The 26,694-nt window shown below is 38.8% G+C and overlaps 1 protein-coding gene across 2 annotated transcripts; it reads left to right on the top strand.

The window, feature by feature from the left end:
• The first annotated feature begins 550 nt into the window (after positions 1-550).
• ZNF182 (zinc finger protein 182) lies at positions 551-26,694 on the top strand. Of its 2 annotated transcripts, none has more exons than XM_068532892.1 (5): positions 551-892; positions 1,781-1,839; positions 19,231-19,357; positions 19,672-19,764; positions 23,822-26,694. In XM_068532892.1, exons 2-5 carry the CDS (start codon positions 1,825-1,827, stop codon positions 25,447-25,449), a joined length of 1,863 nt encoding a protein of 620 aa, XP_068388993.1. In that variant the 5' UTR covers positions 551-892; positions 1,781-1,824; the 3' UTR covers positions 25,450-26,694. The 2 variants fall into 2 exon arrangements, with proteins under 2 accessions (XP_068388993.1, XP_068388992.1); XM_068532891.1 differs by having other exon boundaries at positions 554-892; positions 19,669-19,764; positions 23,819-26,694.

The following is a 26,694-nucleotide window of genomic DNA, read 5'->3' as shown; positions in this document are numbered from 1 at the left end:
CCGACTTCCTATTCAATTACACCTGCAAACCCGATACTGCCCTCCAGGCTCAAGACATGAAATTCCCGCCTGCTAGCATTCTCCTTAATTGGGCCCTTCCCCTCCCTCCATAAGGAAACCGATCTTTGGAGTCTTAGGAATGACGGCCTCCGCAGATCAACGTAAGCACCTGTTCTACACTGCCACCCTCGAAGGGAAAAGACGCAGTGGGCGCGGCCATCGTTTCAGAGCAGTGACGTCACCGGAGCGGCCATCTCCCCTCTGCGCCTGCGCCGCAGCCCCGTCGCATTCGCGTCCGGCAGGCGGGAGGGGGCCCCGTGTTGACTATTGGTGTACGCGGGCTCAAAGCCCCCACTGAGCGTGCGCACACCCGGCCGCTACAGCCCTCTGGGCTGCGGAGCCGGAGTTGGTCCCAAAGCGGAAGTGCTTCTCGGGGCCGGTTTTCGTAACGGTCTCCTCTGCAGCGAGCACAAAATCTGTGTCGAGAGAGAGGTTGAGGGGGCGAGTGGTAGGGGTGATGGGCTGAGTGATGGGGAGTTCTGGGGGACGAATGAAGCGGGTTTTGGGGCGTCACTGATGTGGGAGGTTGTGGGGTGGACCGAGAGGTCAGCGAATGAGGGTTTGTGGGCTCAGTGGTAGACAAAGTTATGGGGCTAGTTGGGGTTGAATGGGGCATATTAAACGTTGACTTTTACACATTTTCCAGCACAGTGACCTGCGCTAAGGGTTCATACGCACCCCTCAAGCTCCTCCTTAGGCGCCCCCGCCTCTCCCTCTGTTCCTCTCCCCTTGCCCGAGCCCCGAGGTAGGGGCCTTGTGTGAATGCTCCAGCTGAAGTGAATCTGCACCCGAAGGCTTCCTTCTGGCTCCTGGGCAAGACGTCCCCAGTGAGGTGAGGAGAAGCAAGAAGAGGCACCTGAGAGAACTCACCTGATTAGGGGCCTCGCGCAGAGCCTGGGGCTTGGGAGGCGTGGGCAGGGTCTGGTGTTGTGGGGTCTGGCGGGGCGGGGGGGTCGGGCTTAAAACGCCTGGGAATAATAGTGTTAAAGTTCAGTGGGTTTTTTTTTTTTGGCATTTAACACGTAACACATTTGCATTATAGATTGATTAGAAAATAGAGAAGAAAATAAAAAAGAACTAATTTTAGCCCCCTCTGTTTAAATGTTCATTCTTTAGACACTTTTTAGTGTGTATAAGGGATATGCATTTTTAAACATTTAACGTATGGTTTTAAAATGCGTTCCTGAAGTTTGATAACCTGCCTTTTCTTTCATTTAGAAGTTACTGCCATTCAGCTTAAAGATTTATTCTGTAACATTAAAAAAACTTGTAATTTAGATATATGTACAGAAAATACACAGATAATAAGTGTACAGTACCATACAACATTATTTTCAGTAGCTACATAGAATTTAATCCCCTTTATTTCCTTATTAATCCCATATCATGGGTCATAGAGGATTGTTTAAGTTTGGCATTGTTAAAGTCAATGCTGAGTTGAAGGTACTTACAGAGAAATTATGATACATTATTTCATTAAGGAAAATACCTAGAAATACAATTTCTGAGTCAGTACACAAGTATATATAGAAGAAAACCTTTTGTGTTAGATGTTCACATGAGGAAAAGACTCAAGAATACACAAGTGGTTGTTAAAACCACATGGTCACCCAAACTTCCACAGAGCAGCTTCATGTGAGGGGATTTCTAGGCAGATAATTCTGGGCACTGGAAGCCTGATGGGGTCTCTCATATGCTCTCCACTTCTCCACTCTTTTAGCTCAGGCTTCACACATCTCTGTCTTTTCCCAAGAAGAGCAGGAAATGGCCAAACCCCAGGTAAGTATATTGTCTGTTCCTTCTTTTATTTTACCATGAATGTGATGAGCGATGTAGGAATCTCAGACATAAAAGAGAAAATTATTTATAAATAAGCATTAGAATCAGGGAAAATGAGACAGCAGCAAGGCCAGATTAGAATGTAGACAAATGACTTAGGGCAACAGACAGTTACGCAGTACAATATTAGTTGAGTTGCAAATTTCTCTTTGAGCCTCTGGCAGCCAGAGGTAATCTGGCTCTCTTTACTCATCAAGGAGAGAACACATCAAGCCCTCAGGGAAGTAAAGGTTTCCTGCAATTGCCTTTCAAGGCATTTCTTTGCTGAATCTTCGTGTGGATGGTGGAATTGTCTTCAGTCACAGCCTAATGATAAATGCAGCCTCTGGTTTCCTGCAGATATTCCTTATAGCATTCTTCAGTGAGCTGGAGACATAATATCTAGATGTAATTTGGGAATGAAATATCTTAGGGAATTTGTTTGTCTTCCAAATGATTTTGCTGAAGTAATTTTCTCAGTTGGACTTCTGATTCTCATTTGGCCAGAGACAAAGTCCTGTAGGCACCCACAGCCCACCATCTTTTTTCTTTCACTTAAATTTTTTTTATTTTTAAAATTAGTGTACAGTAAAATTGATTTTGTTGTCCAGGTCGATAAATGTTAACACCTATGTAGATTCTTATAACTAATCTATGGGATAGAGAATAGTTTCATCCCGCCAAAAAACTGCCTCATGCAACCCCTTTCAGTCATATCCTCCCCTCCCTGTAACCTCAGGCAACCACAGACCTGTTCTGTGTCACTAGAGTTTTATCTCTTCAAGAATGTCATATAAATGGTATCATACAGTATATAGCTTTCCTTTTTTCAAATTAAACTTTCTTTTGCAACAGTTGATTGACATGCAGTTGTAAAAATAATACGGAGAGATCTCATGTATCCGTTGCCCAGTTTGCATCAATGGTAGCATCTTGCAAAGTTATAGCACAATGTCACAACCAGGATATTCACATTGATATGGTTAAGACACAGTTCCATCACCACAAGGATCCCTTATGTTACCCTTTTATAGCCACATCCATCCATTTCCCCCCCTCACCCTATGCCTAGACTTCTAGCAATTACTGATCTGTTCTCCATTTCTAGAATTTTGTCATTTCAAGAATGTGATATAATTCAAATCACATAGTCTGTAACCTTTTGAGATTGGATTTTTTTTTCACTCAGTATGATTCCCTGGAGATTCAGCCAAGTTGTGTGTGTCCATAGTTCTTTCCTTTTTATTGCTGAGTGGCATTCCATGATGTAGATGTACCACAGCTTATTTATCCATTCTCCTGTTGAAAGACATTTGAATTATTTTCAGTTTTTGGCAGTTGTGAGTAGAGCTACTTTAAACATTCATGCACAGGTTTTTGTGTGAACATATGTTTTCATTTCTCTAGAGTAAATATTGGATTGCTGGGTCATATGGTAAGTGTATGGCTTAACTTTTTGGGAATCTGCCAAATTGTTTTCTAGGATGGTTGAATTATTTTTCATTTCCACCAGTAATGTATAAGAATTCCAATTGCTTCACATTTCTGCCAGCACTTGGTATTGTCAGTACAGTTGACACTTGAACAACGCTGGGGTTAGGGGCACTGACTCCCCCAGTAGTTGAAAATCTACCTACAATCGGCCTTCTGTATGTGTGTTTCCAACTAACTTGCAGATCGTGTAGTACTGTAGTATGCATTTATTGAAAAAAATCCACGTATAAGTGGACCCATGCAGCTCAAACCCATGTTGTCCAAGGGTCAACTGCGTTTTTAATTTTAGTCATTCTAGTGTGTAGTGTTATCTCATGATGGCTTTAATTTGCATTGCCCTAATGGCCAATGATGTTGAATATCTTTTTTTTTTTAAACATCTTTATTGGAGTATAATTGCTTTACAATGGTGTGTTAGTTTCTGCTTGATAACAAAGTGAATCAGTTATACATATACATATGTTCCCATATCTCTTCCCTCTTGCATCTCCCTCCCTCCCACCCTCCCCATCCCACCCCTCTAGGTGGTCACAAAGCACTGAGCTGATCTCCCTGTGCTATGCGGCTGCTTCCCACTAGCTATCTATTTTACATTTGGTAGTGTATATATGTCCATGACACTCTCTCACCCTGTCACATCTCACCCCTCCCCCTCCCCATATCCTCAAGTCCGTTCTCTAGTAGGTCTGTGTCTTTATTCCCGTCTTGCCACTAGGTTCTTCATGACCTTTTTTTTTTTCCTTGGATTCCATATATATGTGTTAGCATACTGTATTTGTTTTTCTCTTTCTGACTTACTTCACTCTGTATGACAGACTCTAACTCCATCCACCTCATTACAAATACCTCCATTTCATTTCTTTTTATGGCTGAGTAATATTCCATTGTATATATGTGCCACATCTTCTTTATCCAGTCATCCGATGATGGACACTTGGGTTGCTTCCATGTCCTGGCTATTGTAAATAGAGCTGCAATGAACATTTTGGTACATGACTCTTTTTGAGTTATGGTTTTCTCAGGGTATATGCCCAGTAGTGGGATTGCTGGGTCATATGGTAGTTCTATTTTTAGTTTTTTAAGGAACCTCCATACTGTTCTCCATAGTGGCTGTATGAATTTACATTCCCACCAACAGTGCAAGAGTGTTCCCTTTTCTCCACACCCTCTCCAGCATTTATTGTTTCTAGATTTTTTGATGATGGCCATTCTGACCGGTGTGAGATGATACCTCATTGTAGTTTTGATTTGCATTTCTCTAATGATTAATGATGTTGAATATCTTTATATATGCTTATTTACTTTTTACATATCCTCTTTGGTGAAGTGTCCAATCAGGTCTTCTGCCCATTTTTAAATTGGATTGTTTGTTTTATCACTATTGAGGTTTTTTTAAAATTATTTAATTTATTTATTTTTGGCTGTGTTGGGTCTTCGTTGCTGTGGGCAGGCTTTCTCTAGTTGTGGTGAGCGGGGGCTACTCTTTGTTGCAGTGTGCGGGCTTCTCATTGCAGTGGTTCTCTTGTTGCAGAGCACAGGCTCTAGGTGCGCGGGCTTTAGTAGTTGTGGCACGTGGGCTCAGTAGTTGTGGCTCGAGGGCTCTAGAGCACAGGCTCAGTAGTTGTGGCACACGGGCTTAGTTGCTCTGAGGCATGTGGGATCTTCCCGGACCAGGGCTCGAACCCGTGTCCCCTGCATTGGCAGGCGGATTCTTTTTTTTTTTAAATTAATTAATTATTTAATTTTTGGCTGTGTTGGGTCTTCGTTTCTGTGCAAGGGCTTTCTCTAGTTGCGGCAAGTGGGGGCCACTCTTCATCGTGGTGCACGGGCCTCTCACTATCGCGGCCTTTCTTGTTGCGGAGCACAGGCTCCAGACACGCAGGCTCAGTAGTTGTGGCTCACGGGCCTAGTCGCTCCGCGGCATGTGGGATCTTCCCAGACCAGGGCTCGAACCCGTGTCCCCTGCATTGGCAGGCAGATTCTCAACCACTGCGCCACCAGGGAAGCCCCCTGGCAGGTGGATTCTTAACCTCTGCGCCACCAGGGAAGCCCAATCACTACTGAGTTTTGAGAGTTCTTTATATATTCTGTGTACAAGTCCTGTGTCAGATCCATGGTTTGTAAATATTTTCTCCAAGTGTGTAGCTTGTCTTTTCATTTAATAGTGTTGTTCACAGAGCAAGAATTTTTAACTTTGAAAATGTCCAATTTATAAACCATTTCCTTTATGGGTTGTGCTTTTGGTGTCAGGTCTAAGAACTCTTTGCCTAACACTAGGTGAAATGGAAAACCTCTAGTCTTCTACCTCCTATGTAGAGAAAAACCCAGTTCTTTCATACTGTGTCACTCCTGTGAATCTTTCTTTACTCTCACACAGAACGCTTCACTTCTGATACTTCTGGTCACCAAATGTGTGGAGGTTTCCCCCCAGAACAAGCAATTCTCTGTGACACCAGCTGGGTGTTCTACAACTTAATTCTGATACTATCTACCTGGAGATTGTGTCAGATCCCACAGGTTAAGAGCTCAGTTCCACAAGACTGCCCCCACCTCCCAACTTAAGATGCCACTCAGAAACCCAGTGCTTATCACTTGTGCTTCTGACCAACCAGCTGTTGATTGGAGCTTCCAACGACCCCCTCTTTGAGTTCGACTAATTTGCTAGAGTGTCTCACAGAACTCAGGGAAACACATTCCCCAGTTTATTAAAGGATATGGTAAAGGAGACAGATGAACATGCAGATGGAAGAGATGTGTAAGGGCAAAGTAAATGGGAAGAAGTGTGGAGCTTCCATACCCTCTCTAGGTCCAGGTGTGTCACTCTCCTAGCACCTCCATGTGTCTACCAATTCAGAAGCTCTCTGAACCCAGTCCTTTTGGGTTTTTATGGAGACTTCATTACATAGGCATGATTAACTCATTGGCGTTGTTGTTATTTATTTATTTATTTGGCAATTGGCTTTTGATTCAACTTCCGGCCCCTCTCCCCTTCCCCGAGGTTGGGGGGCGGGACTAAAAGTTCCAACCTTCTAATCACGTGGTTGGTTCTCCTGTCAACCAGCTCCCCCTCCTTAGGTGGGGGGGTCCCAAAGTCATCTCATTAACATAACAAAAGACACCTTTATTGCTTTCCTCACTTAAGAAACTCCAAGGGTTTCAGGAGCTCTTTCTGCCAGAAATTGGGAGCTAAGACCAAAAATATATTTCTTATTATAAATCACAATATCACCCTAGGTCATGAAGATTTTCTCCTATTCTATAAGTTTTACAGTTTTAGGTTTACATTTAGACCTAAGATCCATTTTCCATTAATTTTTATGTAAGGTGTAAGGATTAGGTCGTGGTTCATAATTTTGCAAATGGATTTCTATTTGTTCTAACCCCATTTGTTGAAAGGACCATCTTTTCTCCATTGAATTGATTTTATGGTTTGTCAAAAATCAGTTGGCCATATTTGTGGGGTCTATTTCTCGACTCTCTTCTGTTCTGTTGATCTGTGTATCTAACCCTCTGCCATTACCACACTGTCTTCATTACTGCAGCTTTATGGTAAGTCTTGAAATCAGGTAGTATGACTTCTCCAACTTTATTCTACTTTTTCAAAAATTTTTGGCTATTCTTGTTTCTTTGCCTTTGTCATTATATATCAATTTTAGAATAATTTAATTACTTTTTTTTGGCTGCGTTGGGTCTTCGTTGCACGGGCTTTCTCTAGTTGTGGCGAGCAGGGGCTACTCTCTGTTGTGGTGTGCGGGCTTCTCATTGCGGTGGCTTCTCTTGTTGTGGAGCACAGGCTCTAGGCGTGTGGGCTTCAGTAGTTGCAGCACGTGGGCTCAGTAGTTGCAGTGCATGGGCTCTAGGGTGTGCTGGCTTCAGTAGTTGTGGCACGTGGGCTCAGTAGTTGTGGCACACAGGCTTAGTTGCTCCGCGGCATGTGAGATCTTCCTGGACTAGGGCTTGAACCCGTGTCCCCTGCATTGGCAGGCGGATTCTTAACCTCTGCGCCATCAGGGAAGTCCCCTTGCTAGGACTTTGATAGGAATTGAGTTAAACCTATAGATCAGTTTGGGGAGAATTGACATCTTTATTATGTTGTGTCTTCCAGTCCATGAACACAGTATGTCTCTCCATTTATTTAGATCTTTTATTGATTTCATCAACATTTTGTAATTTTCAACATACAGAGCATATACATTGTGTATTAGTCTGCTCAGGCTGCCATAAAACGCCACAGACTGACTAGCTTAAACAACAGAAATTTATTTTCTCACAGTTCTGGAGGCTGGAAGTCCCAGATCAGGGTTGGTTTCTGGTGAGAACTTTCTTCCTTGTAGACGGCTGCCTTCTCACTGTCCTCACACAGTCTTTCCTTTGTGCATCTGCAGAGTGAGAGGGAGCTCTGGTGTTTCTTCCTATTTTTAGAAGGACACTAGTCCTGTTGGATTAGGCCCCACTCTTATGGCTTCATTTAACCTTAATTACCTTCTTAAAGGCCCCATCTCCAAATACAGTCACATTGGGGGTTTGGGCATCAACTTAAGAATTTTAGGGGGGGACACAATTCACTCCATAACAACATGGCATGTTTCATTTTTTAAGCCATTGTAAATGGTTTTGTTATTAAAATTTCAATTGCGAGTATTCATTGCCAGTATATAGAAATATGATTGATTTTTGTTTGTTGACCTTTGCTATGGTCTGGATGTTTGTGTGCCCCCAAAATTCACATGTTGGTATCCTAATGCCCAAGGTAAGTGATGGTGTTAGCAGGTGGGGCTTCCTCTTCTTATTTATTTATTTATATCAGTAATACAGAATTTTTATTTTTATGGATTTTAATTTTTTTCAGTGGTTTATAATCCATTACTGTCACTGTTTATTTTGCTGCTCACTTGTCCCTGAGTTATCCAGTGGGAGCCCCTTTAAGCTGGCTTTTGTGTCCTTTTGTCACATCCTGATAATTTTCTGAGCACTTCCTTAGTTTCGACATAATAAGATGTTCCAGCCTCCATCTTTTACTTTCCCTACCCCAGGCCTAGAATCAGCCATTTCTTCAAGGAGCACTGGTTCCTGTTAGTAAATAATTATTTATAGAAATCAAAATCTGGGTGCTGGGTGTGCTCATTGCTGCTGGGCGTCATTACTTCTAGGCCCTTTCAGTGAACTCTGTGTGTGTGTCTCTATTTATATGTCTGTGTATGTATGTGTGTGTCTGTATATACACACACACATACCTTGAATTCATACAATATCCCAGGAATCTTCTTAGACTTCTCTCATTCCATATTTGCATCTGCCTTCACCAACAGTGAGAGCACTGGATCCTAGCATCAATATATTGACTCATTTGCTCAGTCTTACAATATACAGAAAGTAGAATCAGAATTCCTGCACCCACATCTGTGAAAAATCAACCTATTGAGTACATTACATGATTTGTTTGCATGCCTTTTGTACTGAGGATATGTAATCAAAGTACTCTGTTTAGAAGTTACTTGAATTAATTTTTCCTTTTGGTTTTTTTTTTTTTCCTAACTAGTGTGCTTATGTTATTTATTTGGTATACAGTTAGGTTCATTTTTTTCTGTTGGTATTCCATTTTAGATTTTCTTTCTTTCCATTTTTGTTGATTTAATTTTATTCTTTATATGTAAAATGTTAATATGATTTGAAGAGACAAAACTATACAGAAATATATACACATAGTTGTCACCTCTCCCCTGTACCTTCTACCCTATTCTCACTCTACCTTGGAGATAACCAATCTTGTTAGCTTCTGATTTATGCTTATAGTGTTTCTTTTTAAAAGAAGCAGATAAAGGTATATTTTAAAAATTTCCCCTTCCTTCTTACTCAAAGAGGTAGTATACTTTATTTATAGTCTTTTGCACTTTGCTTTTTTCCCTTAGCAATATAACCTAGAAATTGCTCCATGTATGTTTACAAATATTGTCCTCATTCATTTTATTTTAATTGAGATATAATTGACATATGACATTATATTAGCTTCAGGTGTACAACACAATGATTTGATATTTGTGTATATTGCAAAATGATCACCACAATAAGTCTAGTTAACATCCATCATCACACAGTTACACGTTTTTTTCTTATGATGAGAACTTTTAAGATTTATTCTGTTAGCAACTTTTATATATACGATACAGTATTATTAACTGTAGTCACCATGCTGTGCATTACATCCCCAGGACTTATTTATTTTATAACTGGAAGTTTGTACCTTTTGACCCCCTTTACCTATTTTGTCTACCCCCCTCCCCACCACCTGGCTCTGGCAACCACCAATCTGTTCTTTGTATCTATGAAGGTTCTTTTGTTTGTTTGTTTGTTTGTTTTTAGATTCCACATATAAGTGAGATCATATGGTGTTTATCTTTCTCTGACTTATTTCACTTAGCATAATGCCCTAAAGATCCATCCATGTTGTCACAAATGTAAAGATTTCCTTCTTTTTTATGACTGAATAATATTCCATTGTGTGTGTGTGTGTGTGTGTGTGTGTGTGTGTATGTGTGTTTGTATGTATCACATTTTCTTAATACATTGATCCATCCATGGACACTTAGGTTGAGTCCATGTCTTGGCTATTGTAAATAATGCTGCAGTGAACATGGAGGTGCATATATCTTTTCCAGTCAGTGTTTTTGTTTCCTTTTGAATAAATACCCAGAAGTGGAATTGCTGGATCATATGGTAATTCTATTTTTAATTTTTTGAAGAACCTCTATACTGTTTTCCCTAATGGCTGCACCAATTTACGTTCTCACTAACAGTGCACAAGGATTCCCTTTTCTCCACATCCTTGCTGACACTTGCTATTGCTTGTCTCTTATAATGGCCATTCTGACAGGTGTGAGATGATAGCTCATTGTAGTTTTGATTTGCATTTCTCTGATGATTAGTGCATCTTTTAATGTGCCTGTTGGCCATCTGTATGTATTCTTTGGAAAAATGTCTACTCAGTTCCTCTGCTTATTTTTTAATTGGGTTGTTTGTTTTTTTGATACTGAGTTGTGTGAGTTCTTTATATATTTTGGATATTAACCCCTTTTCAGTTATATGATTTGCAGATGTTTTCTCCTGTCTGGTAGGTTGCCTTTTCATTTTGTTGATGGATTCCTTTGCTGTACTGAAGCTCTTTATTTTTTATGTAGTCCTATTTGTTGAGTTTTGCTTTCGTTGCCTTGCTTTTGGTGTCATATCCAAAAAAATCATTACCGAGACCAGTGTCAAGGAGCTTACTACCTATGTTTTATTCTAGGAATTTTATGGTTTTGGGTCTTATGTTCAAGTCTTTAATCCATTTTGAGTTAATTTTTGCACGTAGTATAAGATAGTGCTCCAGTTTCATTCTTTTGCATGTGGCTGTCCAGTTTTCCCAACACAGTTTATTTTAGAATTTATTAAAGAGGCTGTCTTTTCCCTATTGTATAGTCTTGGCTCCTTTGTCATAAATTAATTGACCATTTATGCATGGGATTATTTCTGGGCCTTCTGTTCTGTTCCATTGATCTATGTTCTGTTTTTATGCAAGTACCATACTATTTTGATTACTACAGCTTTGTAATATAGTTTGAAATTAGGGCATGTGATGCCGCCAGCTTTGTTGTCCTTTCTCAAGATTGCTTTGTCTATTCAGGGTCTTTTGTGATTTCATACGAACTTTGGATTGTTCTGTTTCTGTGACTTGTTCATTTTTATAGCTGCATAGTATTCTATTAGTGGATGTACCAGTTTGTTCAACCATTCTCCTATATACATGTGAATTTTGGTTGTTTCAGTATTTTGCAATTAAGAATAATGCTGAAATGAAATATACTGTGCATAAGTTGTTTCCTTTTTGTGCAAGTATATCTTCTATGTAAATTCCTACAAGTGGCATTGATGGGTCAAAGGGTAAACACAATTTATTAGATATTGCTAAATTCCCTTCCATAAGGGTTGTACTGTTTAACATTCCCACCAACAATGTATGATAGTACCTGTTTCTCTATGGCTGTACCAACAGAATATTGTCTGGCTTTTAAGTTTTTCCAATCTGCTAGGGAAGAAATGATATCTCTGTATAGTTTTAATTAGCATTACTATTATTATGAGTAAAGTTGAATGTAATTTCATATATTTAAGAGCCATTTATGGGAGTTCCCTGGCGATCCAGTGGTTAGGACTCGGCGCTTTCACTGCCATGGCCCCAGGTTCAGCTCCTAGTTGGGGAACTAAGATCCTGCAAGCTCGCAGTGCAGCCAAAAAATAAATAAAATATCTATAAGAGCCATTTTTATATCTCTTGTTAATTGTCTTATGTTTTTTGTCTAATTTTCTATCATGTATTTGTTCTTCGTTTCCCTTTGATTTTTAAGAGTTCTTTATATATTAAGGATATTAATCTTTATCTGTGATATATGTTACAGCAATCTTTACTTGTGATATATGTTGCAACAGATTTCCCCCCTGGTTTGTCATTTGTCTTTGGACTTATGTGTTTGGACTTGCCAAAGTGTTTTTATATTTTTGTGGTTGTATTTATTAATCTTTTATTACATCTGAATTTTTATTCATAGTTAGAAAGTCTTTCCCTCCATTCAGGTTATATGGACATTCACCCATGCCTTCTTCTAGTACTTTGTTTGGTTTCAGTTTTTTACATTTAGCTCCCGATCCATTTGATGTTTATACTTGTGTATGTAATGAGGTATGGATCCAATTTAGCCTTTCCCAAATTGCTCTCCAGTTGACCCAGCACCATTTATTAAAAAGTGGGTCTTTCACCCTGTGCTTTGAGAGAATGCCTGTATCAGAGTATGTTCTGGTATCTGGTAGGGCTACTCCCTTCCTCACAGTTTCTCTTTTCCAGACTTTTTCTAGCGATTGTTGCACATTTATTTTTTGATATGATCTTTAGTACTACCTTGTTTAGTACCATTAAAAAGCTTGTTTTTTAAATTAGGATCAGATTAAATTTATAAATTAACTTAGGGATAACTACATGTTTGTGACTTTCTATCATTCTATCTATGAAGAGTTGGACAACTCTGAAGTTAGAGGGAACTGTCCCGATAAGAGACCACCCTCACTTCTGACACCAATTACAAGTTTGGGGGTCCCCAAGGTCACCCTTAGGTTTGACAATTCACTGGAGGGACTCACAGAACTCACTGAAAGCTGTTATACTCATGGTTATGGCTTGTTACAGGGAAAGGATACAGATTGGAACCTGCCAAGGGAAGAAGTACATAGAGCAGAGCCCTAGAAAGTACCAAACATGGAGCTTCCATTTTTCTCTCCCCATGGAGTCAGGGTGCATGACTTTGTGTGGTTGGCATTGATGTGTGATAGTACACATGGAGTTCTGTCAACCAGGGAAGCTCTTGTGAGCCTCGGTGTTCAGAGTTTTTTTTTTTTTTCTTTTTTTGTAAATATTTATTTATTTTGGCCGAGCCGGGTCTTAGTTGTGGCACTTGGGATCTTCACTGCCGCATGCAGGATCTTTTAGTTGCAGCCTGCAGGATCTTTAGTTGTGGCATGTGGGATCTAGTTCCCAGACCAGGGATCGAACCTGGGTCCCCTGCTTTGGGAGCACGGAGTCTTAGCCATTGGACCATCTGGGAAGTCCCCCAGAGTTTTTAATTAGGGCTTCATTTTATAAGCATGATTGTCCATGTGGCTGCTGTCTGTCTCCAGCCCCTCTGGGAGTGACCCAAAGCCCCCACCCTAAATCATGTGGTCGATCTTTCTGGTGTGGCCAGTCCCCACCTAAAATTACATCGTTACGCTATTCATGGTGACTCAAAGCCCCTGTGCAAAACATACTTCTGCTCTTCCTTCCTTCCTTCCTTCCTTCCTTCCTTCCTTCCTTCCTTCCTTCCTTCCTTCCTCCCTTCCTCCCTCCCTCCCTCCCTCCCTCCCTCCCTCCTTCCCTCCCTTCCTTCCTTCCTATCTGGTCATTTTAAGGAAATTACCATTTATTCTAATCTTTACTGTTTTTTTTTTTTAAATCGGGATTGGGTATTGAATTCTGTTTCAATATTTTTGTATCAGCATTTCTTATATTAATTATCTTAATCATGTAAGTTTTCTCTTTAGGTCTGTTTAATGGTGATTTATGTTAATGAACCTTCTAATATTGAACTATCATTGTATGCCTGGAATAAATTTTAATTGGTCATGATGTATTATTGTCTTAATGTGGATCTATTCTTTTTGCTTATACAGTTGACCCTTGGACAACATGGGTTTGAACTGTTTGGGTCCACTTATATGTGGATGTTTTTCAATAGTAAATACTGCAGTACTACACAGTCCATGTTTGGTGAATCCACAGATGTGGAAAACCACTGATATGGAGGGCTGACTATAAGTTATACATAGATTAACCCCCATGTTGTTCAAGGGTTAACTGTATTTTATTTAGGATTTTTTGCACTGTTGTTCATAAGTGAGATTAGTCTGCATTTTCCTATTTTGTACAACCTTAAATGAGTTTATGTGTCAAATTTATACTCAGATCTTGTACAAATTTGGAAGCTTTTCATTTTTCTATGCTTAGGAAGAATTAGAGCAGTTAGAGTCTTCTAAGGTCTCTTGTGAGCATGAGTCTTATCCTGGGCATATGTGTGGCTTTCTACATTCCCTTGTACATGGGTGCTTTTGAATGTCCTAATTTCCCAAAGAATCCCCCCCAGTATTTCCTTTCAGGCCTTAGGCAGTCTGTTGTCTATCTGGACTGTAATCTTTTGCCCCAGGCATTTCTGGGTTGTTAGTTTGCCTTGCAGCCTTTAAGAGCAACGCCTACTGCTTTCTGGCCTGAGTTCAGAGTTAGGTGAAACAGAGAGGAGCACCTTGCATCAGTCTTTCTGGTAGCCCCAGACAGGTTAGAACAGACACACACTAATTGTGAATAAGGTCTGCTCTGCTTCCTTCAGAATTAGGGGTTGGGGGTCCCACATGGGGAACATTGGCTGCTGCTGCTTCAAGACTGCTGTCCCTTAGGAGAGGGGCAAGTAAAGATGCCATGAAGTTTTCCTGATGTCTTTTAAGTTGCCTTTTTCTTGATTCCATGTGGTTACTGCAAACCTTTGTTTTCCAGAGTTTTGACAAAGTTGGTTGTGACACTTTTCTGCTTGTTTTTTAATTTTTATTTTTGGGGTGGTAGTGGGAGAGAAGCTAAGGGCTGGGAGCTGCCTACTCTGTCATTTTGCTAATGCCATTGTGGGGTGAATTTCTTATCACCTGAAATATTTTCTCATTTTCTATTGTTCTCAAAGAAGCTTTGAATGGATGCACACTGTTTTCATCTATTTAAGGACAGTGTTGGAGGTTGTGGTGACTTGCACGATTCTTGGCTCAAGAGCCTCCTCTTTTGTCAGTGAGGCAAACTGCAGTTCCCTTAATGGAGACTTTTCTTTTGGCACTGTGGAGGGGCCACTTGTGTGTGCTCTGACTTGTTTTAGTTTGTTTAGGTCATTTTTTGTCTCACATGACCTTCAATTTCCCCCTCTAGCTTTTCCCCTTTACAACCCAATCTCCACATGGTTCTTCCTCATTCCTTTTTATCATCTGCTCCCTTGGAGGCGATGCTTTTTTGTGACTGCCACCTTGGGTCCCATATACCTTTCTTATAGCTGGTGCTGTGATTGATCTAGCCCATTTTTCAGTGTTTTTATACTTATGGTAGATTTTCTCTTTCTAAGCTTTGATTTCAGCTCATTCTTAGGTTCTCTGCTCCCCTCTCTGTTCTCTTGACTGTTTTCTTCATACCCTTCTCACACTCCAGAAAGGTTTGTGGCAGTAATTTGGAAGCCAGCTGAGCTAGAATTTGGTATTTGTTTTTCAATTATAGGTAATTAGAAATGTGTATAGTACTCTCTATTTTCTATTATAAGTTATACTGAAGGTATAGGTTATGTATAGTTTTATTTGTTCTTCATATTGATCTGTATAGTTTTTTGGAGGATATGTGAAGAGATTTGGATTTAACTACTTCACCTTTAACAGGTGAAGTTATTCTAAATTACCTGGAGGATCCTTAATTTTTTTAATAAAAAATTAAGGTATAATCTGTATACAGTAAAATAGGCCTTCAGTGTACAGTTCTGCATCTTTTGGCAAACGCTGCAAGTTTTGACACTGCCACAATGAAGATGTAGAACAGTTCTATCACCTCCCAATACAGTTGACGCTTGGACAACTCGGGGGTTAGTGGTTCCAGCTCCCTGCACAGTTGAAAATTTACATATAACTTTGGACTCCGCCAAAATTTAACTGCTAATAGCCTAGTGTTGACCAAAAGCTTTACCAATAACATAAACAGTCTATTAACACATATTTTGTATGTTATATGTATTAAATACTGTATTCTTACAATGAAGTAAGCTAGAGAAAAGGAAATGTCATTAAGAAAATCATAAGGAAGAGAAAATACATGTTCAGTACTGCACTGTATTTGTCGATACTTAAGTTTGTGTCGTCTGTTTACAAGATGAATCACGTCTGTCAGTACCTACATTAATATTGTTTTATATGATACAAAATACTGTAGATGTTATACAGATTAACAGGACATCAACAATGAAAAGATAATGTGAAAAAGAAATTCATATTTATTTACAGTTATAATGATTCATACATTGATAACGAAGAAGCAGCAATATGATTGCTTTATGGTAGCATAGTGTAGTCGATATGATTGCTTCATGGTAGCTTAGCCTATACACTAATGAATGAATCGTTATATAATTTTATGGCATACAATATTACAGTCATATTCATAATACAGTATTGGGAACATTGTTACATTTTTTAAAAACCCAGTTACCTGTGATGATAGGCTGATAAGCAGTTTCTCCAATTATGAGAGAGAACGGCATACTGTACGGTAATAAAATTCTTTGAAAGCAAAGTTATAAAATAGTAGGAAAACTAACACATTATTAATTTTATATAAATATCACCATATGCCTATGTAAGGATAGAATAGTATCTACGTATATTTTATGCTTTCATGACATTCCTAAATTTTTCTTAATATTTTCAATATTTCTAGGCTATGCAACTCATCTGTGAGTTTTTTCAAATTGTTGCAAATCTCCAAAAATTTTTCCAATATATTTATTGAAAGAAATCTGCATATAAGTGGACCCATGTAGTTCAAATCTGTGTTGTCAGATTGTCAATCTGTGTTGTCAAGGGTCAACTGTATTTACCCTTTGTAGTCAACCCCTTGCCGCACCCTGGCCCCTCGTAATCACTGATATATTTTTGGTCTCTACAGTTTTGCCTTTCCCATGTTATATAAATGGAATAATACAGTATGTAGCTTGTTGAGTCTGGCTTCTTTCACTTAGCATAATACATTTGAGATTCACCCATGTTGTTGCATGTATCATTAGTTCTTTCAGTTTTATTGTTTAGTATTACATTGTATAGATTACAGTTTGTTTTTCACTCACTGGTTGAAAAACATTTGGGTTGTTTCCATATTTTGGTGATTACGAATATACCTGCTATATAAATGTTCATGTACAGGTTTTTGGGTTTACATAAGTTTTCTTTCCACTTGGGTAAATATACCTGTGAGTGGGATTGCAGGTCCTATGGGAGTATATGCTTAACTTCATAAGAAACTAGAAAACTGTTCCAAAGTGGCTGTTCCATTTGCATCCCTATCTATGATAAATGAGACTTCCAGTTGTTCCACATCACCGACACTTGGCATTGTCAGTTTCTTTTCCCATTCTAATACGTATGTAGTGGTAGCTCATTGTGGTTTTGATTTGTAGTTTCCTCATGGCTAATGATGTTGAGCATCTTTGTATGTGCTTATTTCCCATTTATATATCTTTGGTAAAGTATGTCTCTTTTGCCTTTTTTTTTTTTTTTCAATTTTGAGAGTTCTAGTTCTTATGTATTCTCAACACAACTTCTTTGTCAGGTATATGATTTGTAAATATTTTCTCCCATTCCATGGCTTTTTATTCTTTTAACAGTATCTTTTGAGTTTTGGTATCGCATCAAAGAAATACTTGGCAAACCTAAGGTTAAAAAGATTTTCTCTTATATTTTCTTCTAAAAATTTTATAGGTTTAGATTTTACATTTAGGTTTGTGATCCATTTTGAGTTAATTTTTATATATGTTGGAGGTATGGATTGAAGTTCTTTTTTTATTTTTATTTTTTGGCATATGGATATCCAATTGTTCCAACACCATTTGTTGAAATGGGAACTCCCATTTTCCATCAAGTGCCTTTGCATTTGTCAAAAATAATTTTAAGTGTAAAGATATAAAGTACCTTTAATTATAACATACATGAAGTACAGTTTATAAGTGTACAGCTTGATGAATTATCACGAAGTGAACACACTGTGGAGACACCCCCAGGTCAAGGTGAAGATTATAACATAAATCACGACCTAAATCCCCCTTCATGCCTTCTTTCAATCAATACCAGCCTCAAAGGTAATCACTCTCCTAACTTCTGACATCATGGATTAGGCTTGCCTGTTCTCTTACTGTATATAAATAGAATCATGCAGTATGTGCTCTTTTGGGGCTGGATTCTTTTGCTCATTAGTACAATTGTGACATTCATCTCTGTTGGATATGCAGCTGTAGTTCATTCCTTTTCATTACCACATAGTATTCCTTTGAAAGATTGTGCCACAATTTACCTACTGTATTGTTGAGGGACATTTGGATTTTTCCCACAACTTAGTATTAGAAATAGTGCTTCTGTGAACATCCTTGTACTTGTTTTCTAGAGCACATGTGCATGATTTTCTCTAAAGTGTGCACCTAAGAGTAGAATTTCTGGGTCATAGTGTTTGCAAATCATTAACTTTAGTAAATAATGCCAAACTGTTTTCCCAAGCAGTTATACCAGTTTTTAACATTCCTACTAACAGCGTGTGCGAGTTCCCATTTCAACACAATCTTATGGCATTTTAGTCATATAATTATAATGTTTCTGGTGGGTGCCAAGTGGTGTCTCAATGTGGCTTAAATTTTCATTTACCTGAGTGCTAACAGGGTTGGGTATATTTTCTTATGTTCATAGAACATATGTCCATATGTTTATTTTTTCTTTTTAATGAAGTATCTATTCACATCTCTTGTCTATTTTTCTGCGTTGTTGGTATGTTTCTTTTGATTTGTAGGGGTTATTTTATATGTTCCAGATCAGAACCCTTTATCACTTATGAAAGCTGCCGATAATCTCCCCATCTATAGCTTGCCTTTGCTGCTGTATTTTTAATCTTGTAACATGTATGTCTTTTCCTTTATGAGTAGTGCTTTTCATGTCTTGTTTTTGAATGTTTTCCCTACCCCAAGCTTATGAAAACATTTTCGTATATTATTTTCCAGACACTTCATTGTGTTACCTTTCACATTAGATTTACAAGTTACCTGTAGCAGATTTTTGTATATAGAGAGAGTTAGGGGGTTAGATGTCATTTTTGTCCCCATATAGATATCTGGTAACCCATCCACATTTACTTGAAAATATCATCCTGTCCCCACTGTTTTGCAGTTTCAACTTTATCATAACTCAGGTGTCCGTACATATTTGGATTATCTTTTTAGTTCTACTGGACTATATGTCTATCCGTCTATCCTTGTGCTAATACCACATTGTCTTAAATATTCTGTTATTTAATGTAATAGTTTCTCTACCATGACTTGTGATTTTTTTTCCCACACAGTAGGTCACTAACTTGATAGGCATCCTGTATTAAGTTATCATCATGAACTGGGAACCCAGTCAGAAGTTCCCCTACATTCATTCCATCCTTATCACCCAGTTGTAAGCATATTAGAATAAAAGAATGTGCAATTATAGGGACTCATGACATTTGAGGATGTGGCTGTGGATTTCACCCAGGAGGAGTGGCAGTACCTGAACCCTCCACAGAGGAACCTGTACAGAGATGTGATGCTGGAGACCTACAGCAACCTGGTCTCTGTGGGTAAGAATGGCTTCCTCAGGTAATTTTGCTGTTTATGATTATTCTGTCCGATAGAACGCCTTTCCTTTCTCAAGTATGGAAACTTGCAAGGCCTCTGAACTGATTGAAGAGTCTGTCATTAAATTCCATGGATCAGAGTTCCTTTTCCCCCTTTGCTTTCCTGACAAGGTGTTTGTGAACTCAAAACTCAGATGAATTGGTTTGACGACCATTGTGTCAAGTGATATATCGCTTGTACTGCCCCAAACTCCACCTTCCTTTTTCTCAGAGGCTCTGAAGACCAAGGAGGTATCGCTGTCATTTCTCATTAGCAGGGCAGCAGGTTACCAAACCAGATCTCATCCTCAAATTGGAGGTAGAAGAGCCATGCCTGCCAGAAGGAAAAATCCCAATTTGGAGCTTTCCAGGTAAGTGGGATTGACTCAGGCTGTGGGGACAGGAGGTCCCAGCTTGTCAGTCAGGGGTGAGGACCTGTGAAAGGACTTTGAGGAATATCTCAGGAATGGTTGTTGGAGGACAGGGACATGAACACCTAAGACTGACACCCGCTCCCCTATCCTACACCCACCAGACCACTCTCCTTAAGTTGGTGCTGACCGATAAGTTTCTGCACAGCTCCATTTCCCTGTATAAAGTTGTCTTGTAAATGCCAATCCCCCGGCCCCACGCCCTGCCACTTCTATCGTTCTTACCTCCCACTGCTCATCTGAAGCCAGGCCCACATGAGTCACAGACCTAGGCACTAATGCTCTAATTCCAGATTGGGTTACCTGATTCCATCCAGTTTAGACATTCCTATCAGATTTGTTCTCCTAAAGCATCTTGATTCTCTCTTTAACAATAGCTTTATTAAGATATAATTAACATACAATAAAATTCACTCTTTTGAAGTGAAACTCAAAAACTCAGTATGTTTAGTATATTCACAGAATATACTATCTAACCATCACCACTATCTAATTCTAGAACATTATCATCACCCTCCAAAGAAACTCCTATCCCTTATCAGTCACTCTCCATTCCCCAACACCCATCCCCCGGCCAGCACTAATCTACTTTCTATCTCTATAGTTCTGCCTATTCTTGACATTTCATATAAATGGAACCATATAAAATGTGGAATTTTATGTCTGGTTTCTTTCACTTGGCATGTTTTCAAGGTTTGTCCATATTGTAGCATGTGTCATCCCTTTTTATGGTGGAATGATATTTCATTGTATGGATATTCCACATTTTGTTTATCCATTCATTTGTTGATGGACATTTAGGTTATTTCCACTTTTTGGGTATTATAGATAATGCTGCTATGAACATTCATGTAGAAGTTTTGAAATGTACATTTTCGTTTCTTTTGAGAACATACATAGGAGTGGAGTTGTTAGACCATGTGATAGCTGTTTGTGTTAACGTTTTGTGGAACTGCCAAACTGTGTGTATATCCTGTTCCTCCAAAATTTTTACCCGGTGGTTTTAACGTTCACTGATGATTCTTGCCTGAATCAGTTATTACTAAGATGGTTGGAAAAATGGTGCACTTTCTATCATTCCTTCTACATTCGTAAGTTGGCATTTTTCTGTAAAGAACTTTCCTTCTTTGTTGATTAGTTGGAATACTTCAATAAAGAGGGATTGCCCTCCATCTATTACAGTTGACCCTTGAACAACACAGGTTTGAACTGTGCAAGTCACTTATATGCATTTTTCAATGGTAATGGTACAGTGCTAGATGATCTGCAGTTGGTTAAATCCACGGATGTGGGACCGCAGACTAGGAGGAGAAACTACCTATATGGAGGGCCAACTATAAGTTACAGTTGGATTTTCAACTGTGCAGAGGGTCAGTGCCCCTAACCCCTGCATTGTTCAAGGGTCAACTGTATTTGGTTATATATGAGTTACATGTATTTTTCCATTTATTTATCAGTTTTCAAAATGAGTTGGTTTTGTAGCATCATTCAAAGCCTAGTATGTCTTTTTGGAGTATCATTTATGGACTTATAGATTTAAACACTTTTATGTTTTGATCCATTGCCTTATCCTTATTATAAATCAAACTGCTCTATCTCTGGCCAGTGGAAACCCCTTCAAGTTGGGTCCCTAGTCTTTGGTAGCTTCCTTGCTTTCTGTTGTTACAAGATGTTCCAGGCTTATATTATATAGTTCCTTTCTCTGCCCTGGAATCAGCCATTTCTCCAAGGAGCCTTGGTTCTTTTTAGTGGTAAATAATGTTTTGTGACCACAATTTGGATGTTAGGGAATTGTTTCTAGGCCTTTTCATTGACATAGCTAGGAACTATGTAAAAAAAGATTTTTAAGAGAAAGATATATCACGTATTCAAATGTATATTTCCAAGTCAAATTCTGGACTTAAAGGTTTTTAATTTATTAATCTTACATCTGATGGTAATATTGTTAGTATTATTCTGAGACTGCTGAATATGTATAGTGGGTTGAATCAATTGAGGTAATCATGTTGGTGCCATTGAGAATCAAGACTTTTTAGCATGGTTGTTAGGAAATACAGATGAGGGGATATTTATTACTATTAGGGAATCCTTTTATTTTCAATTTTGCTTTATGAGTATATAAAATATTTGCAAAATATTAACTTGGTTCCAAAATCAAACCTAGAAAATAAAATCAAATCTAGAAAACAAGGTATATTCAAAGAAGTCCAGCCTCTTTCCCTCTCCATCCTATTCTCTCTCTTCCTTCCCCCATAGGTAACCATTTATTAAAATTTAAAGATTTATCCTTCCATTGTTTTTTATAGTATGAGCCTATATTATTTTAAATATATACTTATATATTTGTTTCCTCCTTAGAAAAATGGTAGCCTACTGTGCTTATTTTTATACACCTTCTTTTTTCAGTTAATTCAAGAACATGTTAAATATACTGAGATAGTCCTTACTTCTTTTTATAGTAATGTAGTGACTCAATCATAATAGTAGTAGCTGTATTGCATTAGTGGTAGTTGTTGTTCTAGTAAACATTTGAAGTGCTGTACATAAACATTACATTTCAGTGGGCACTGTTATAATTCCTGTTTTCCAGGTGTGAAAGTAAGATGCAAATAGATTAGCTAATATGCCTAAGGTCACAGAACATGTAAAAGTCTGATCCAGGATTTGATCCTGGCCTAGAGAACTTACGACCCTAGCCACATGTGCTATGTTGCTTCTTAACCACCTAAGGAGGTCCAGATTCAGTAGATCCTTGGTGGAGCTTGGGTCCCATCAAATGTACTTTGTAAAAGCTTTTCTTATGATTATGATATTCACTCTCAGTTAAGAACTAGTGCTTTACTATGGAAAGAAAGGAAGTCATAGGAAGAGAAGCCACAGCTGCATGATCCCTTTTAAAATTCAGTATTACTCTCAAATGTTGTTATTAAGTCTAAGTGGTAATATGAGTAGTTATTGTACTCTTCTTTCAACTTTTCTGTATGTTTGAAATTTTTCATATAAAATTTTAGGAAAAGGTGAGAAGGAAACTAAACTACAAAAAATAATAATTCAGTGTATGTGCAAAAAGTATTTACTGTCCAGGATACCATTGGTTTTAAGACACACCACTGAGAAATAAAATTTGCCACCAATTAATTTATGACATGTCATTGATTGTAAGGTGAATCTGGATTCAGAGGTTTTAAAATGTGGAATAATATGCATCTTATAATTGATGAAGTATGGTATATTAAAGGCAAGGCCTTGCAATTTTAACTGTCTAAATGAGTGGTACAGATAACTGACTACTTTAGAAGTTAATGAAAGTTAAAGTCATTGAGGAAGATCAGATTAAGCTTTTTTGAAAAGACTGAACTGCTTCTTGAAAGTTATCTGGATTCTGAATATAGCAAAATATGGAGGACTGGGCTATGTGGGTGATGGAACATGAGGAAGGGTTTGGAGTTAATAATAGATGGAGATTTTAGTGGAATTAGTGTAGACAGAAGCAGAAGGTGGTGTTGAAGAACTGTGAATGCAAACTTGGATGAATACAAAGGTGAATCCAAATTGGGCAAAGATATTTAGGTTTCTTTGTTTTTGTAAGGCTAATTATTCTAGATATTTCTCTCATTTACTGAGAATGTGGGTTTCAGGATTGTTGTAAGATTTGAGTCCACGAGTCACAGTGTTGTATTTCTGTCTAGGTGGAAATAGTGTAAGTCAGGAACAGTTAAGAGTTCATATGATAAATAAAGGGTGATAAGATCCCCAGAGTGATGTAAAAGTAGAGGTAAGAAAGACTGAGATGTTAGGGTAAGATTGTTTTTGGTAACAAAAAGGCTAGCAGGTGGGAGTTTAGTAAAAGAACAGGATTTGATGGCTGTGATTCTCTCTCCAGGAACTCATAAAATGAAATATCAGTATCAGCTTTCATATGGCAGGGCATTTCTAAAGAAGGTCCATTCCATAATGTGAAAGTATAAAGATGGTTTATTGTACTTCTTTCTAGAAGAAGCCTGCCAGGTTGATGAACAGTTTGAGAGACAGCATCAGGATGACCAAGATAAATATCTGATGCAAGTTGGATTCCCTGACAGGAAAACAATTACCACCAAGAGTGGCCTCGACTATAATGAATTTGGAAATATACTTCATCTGAGTACAAACCTTGTTGCTTCAATACAAAGGCCCCATAAATATGAGTCATTTGGATATAATATGGTAGATAATTTAGACTTATTTAGTAGAAGCTCTGCAGGAAAGAAACATGATAATGAATGTGCAAAATTATTCTTCCATACTGAGTATGAGAAAACAACTCCTGGAGTAAAACCCTATGGATATAAAGAGTGTGGGAAGACCCTCAGGCAAAAGAAAGGTCTTAGTCTACATCAGAGAATTAAAAATGGAGAGAAACCCTTTGAATGTACTGCATGTAGGAAAACCTTCAGCAAGAAGTCACACCTCATTGTACATTGGAGAACTCATACAGGAGAGAAACCCTTTGGATGTACAGAATGTGGAAAAGCCTTTAGCCAAAAATCTCAGCTCATTATACACCTGAGAACTCATACAGGAGAGCGACCCTTTGAGTGTCCAGAATGTGGAAAAGCCTTCAGAGAAAAGTCAACTGTCATTATACATTACAGGACTCATACGGGAGAGAAACCTTATGAATGTAACGAATGTGGTAAAGCCTTCACTCAGAAGTCAAACCTCATTGTCCATCAGAAAACCCACACAGGAGAAAAAACTTACGAATGCACCAAATGTGGGGAATCTTTCATACAGAAGCTTGATCTAATTATACATCATAGTACTCATACAGGAAAGAAACCCCATGAATGTAATGAGTGTAAGAAAACTTTCAGTGATAAGTCAACTCTCATTATACATCAAAGAACTCATACGGGAGAGAAACCTCATAAATGTACGGAATGTGGGAAGTCTTTCAACGAGAAGTCAACCCTCATTGTGCATCAGCGAACTCATACAGGAGAGAAACCCTATGAATGTGATGTGTGTGGGAAAACCTTCACCCAAAAGTCAAACCTTGGTGTACATCAAAGAACTCATTCAGGAGAGAAACCCTTTGAATGTAATGAATGTGAGAAAGCATTCTCTCAGAAATCCTATCTCATGCTACACCAGAGAGGTCATACAGGAGAGAAGCCCTATGAATGCAATGAATGTGAAAAAGCATTTTCCCAGAAATCATATCTCATTATACATCAAAGAACGCATACAGAAGAAAAACCCTATAAATGTAATGAATGTGGCAAAGCCTTCAGAGAAAAGTCGAAGCTCATTATACATCAGAGAATCCATACAGGAGAGAAGCCCTATGAATGTCCTGTATGTTGGAAGGCTTTCAGCCAGAAGTCACAGCTCATAATACATCAGCGAACACACACAGGAGAGAAACCCTATGCGTGCACTGAGTGTGGCAAAGCCTTCAGAGAAAAATCAACATTCACTGTACATCAGAGAACTCATACTGGAGAGAAACCCTATAAGTGTACAGAATGTGGGAAAGCCTTTACTCAAAAGTCAAATCTTATTGTACATCAGAGAACACATACAGGAAAGAAAGCCCATGGGAAAGGCCATACCCGGAAGTCTAAGCTCATTTCACATTAGAGAGTCAACAGTGCAGTTATCTTCACTGAAGGAAAGTTTTGTCAGTTTAAACATTTTAAAAGTATGTTCTGACTTCTGGTTTAAATATGGGGAGTAAAGTCAGCCTTTTATCCTTTCCACCTCAGTCTTCACCCAAAAGCTACTAGGAGAAAAAGAAGTGGACGTGTAATCTCTGTATCTGACAAAATTAGGAGATCGCTGAAGCCCTGATGAGAGGGCTGCCAGAGGCAGAGGAAATCAAGCACCAGTGCAAGGAGATTTCAAAGGCTAGAGAGGAGTGGTCAAGGCTGCAGATGTGAGATAGCACTGGTAAGGACTCTTTGCCGAGTTTTAGGCGGAGTGCAAGACCAAATAGATACATAACAATGGTAACAGAGAGCGTGGGCGGGTGGGACGTTTCCTAGACCCATTTGGAGTCTCAGGAGAGACAGGCAGGGGCCTCAACAAGGAATTGCTCAGACAAGCCATATTTGCAGAAAGTAGTCTATACTCATGAGCGGAGCAGTTGGCAGGGGCTGGGGAAAGAGAAGGGAGTGTTCTTGTGAAGAACCCAACAGCTGCCCCTATTTACTGACTCTGGAAAGTCAAATCTGAAAAACCTACCAAATGCAAAAGTAATTCCAGTTAGAAAAACTCTGATCTGCCTAGAATGTGGCCCCATTTCTTCCCTTACATGAACTTCCAACAAACAACAAGTCCAGGAAAAACTCTTACTCAATGAGGAGTGATTCCAAGGCAATCAAACCCATAAATGTACATGGCTTTTGAGCCAGCAGTTCCACTTCTAGGAATGTATATACTCATGCATGTACAAAATGATGAACACACAGAGGTATTCAGTGATGCACTGTTTGTGAAAACAAAAGATTGGAAGCTTTCCACATGGCTCCTGAAATCCTGGAATGTTCGCACAGCAACCTTTTAGGTAGACAAAAAAAAAAAAAAATGGATAAAGAGAACTTGGACACCATTTGTGTAGTGATGTGGGATGACCTCCAATATACATTATTAGAAAAGCAAGGTGCAGGATACTGAGGATAATATGCTACCATTTGTAAGTAAAAAGGAGAACAAATGGTGAATACATAATTGAGTATATATGCATAAACTATCTCTGGAAAGATACACGAGAAGCTGGGAACCCTGATTACCTCTGGGAAAGGGAAGGGGAAGTGGGTGGCTGGAGGGAAGGAATTGGGAGGGAGACAACTGTATATCCTTTCAGAACTTTTGAAAATTGTACTA

Source organism: Eschrichtius robustus, chromosome X, assembly GCF_028021215.1.
Source record: "Eschrichtius robustus isolate mEscRob2 chromosome X, mEscRob2.pri, whole genome shotgun sequence".
NCBI classification, from domain to species: Eukaryota; Metazoa; Chordata; class Mammalia; order Artiodactyla; family Eschrichtiidae; genus Eschrichtius; species Eschrichtius robustus.
The sequence above is the reverse complement of the archived record's forward strand: the minus strand, read 5'-3'. Positions and strand labels throughout refer to the sequence as shown.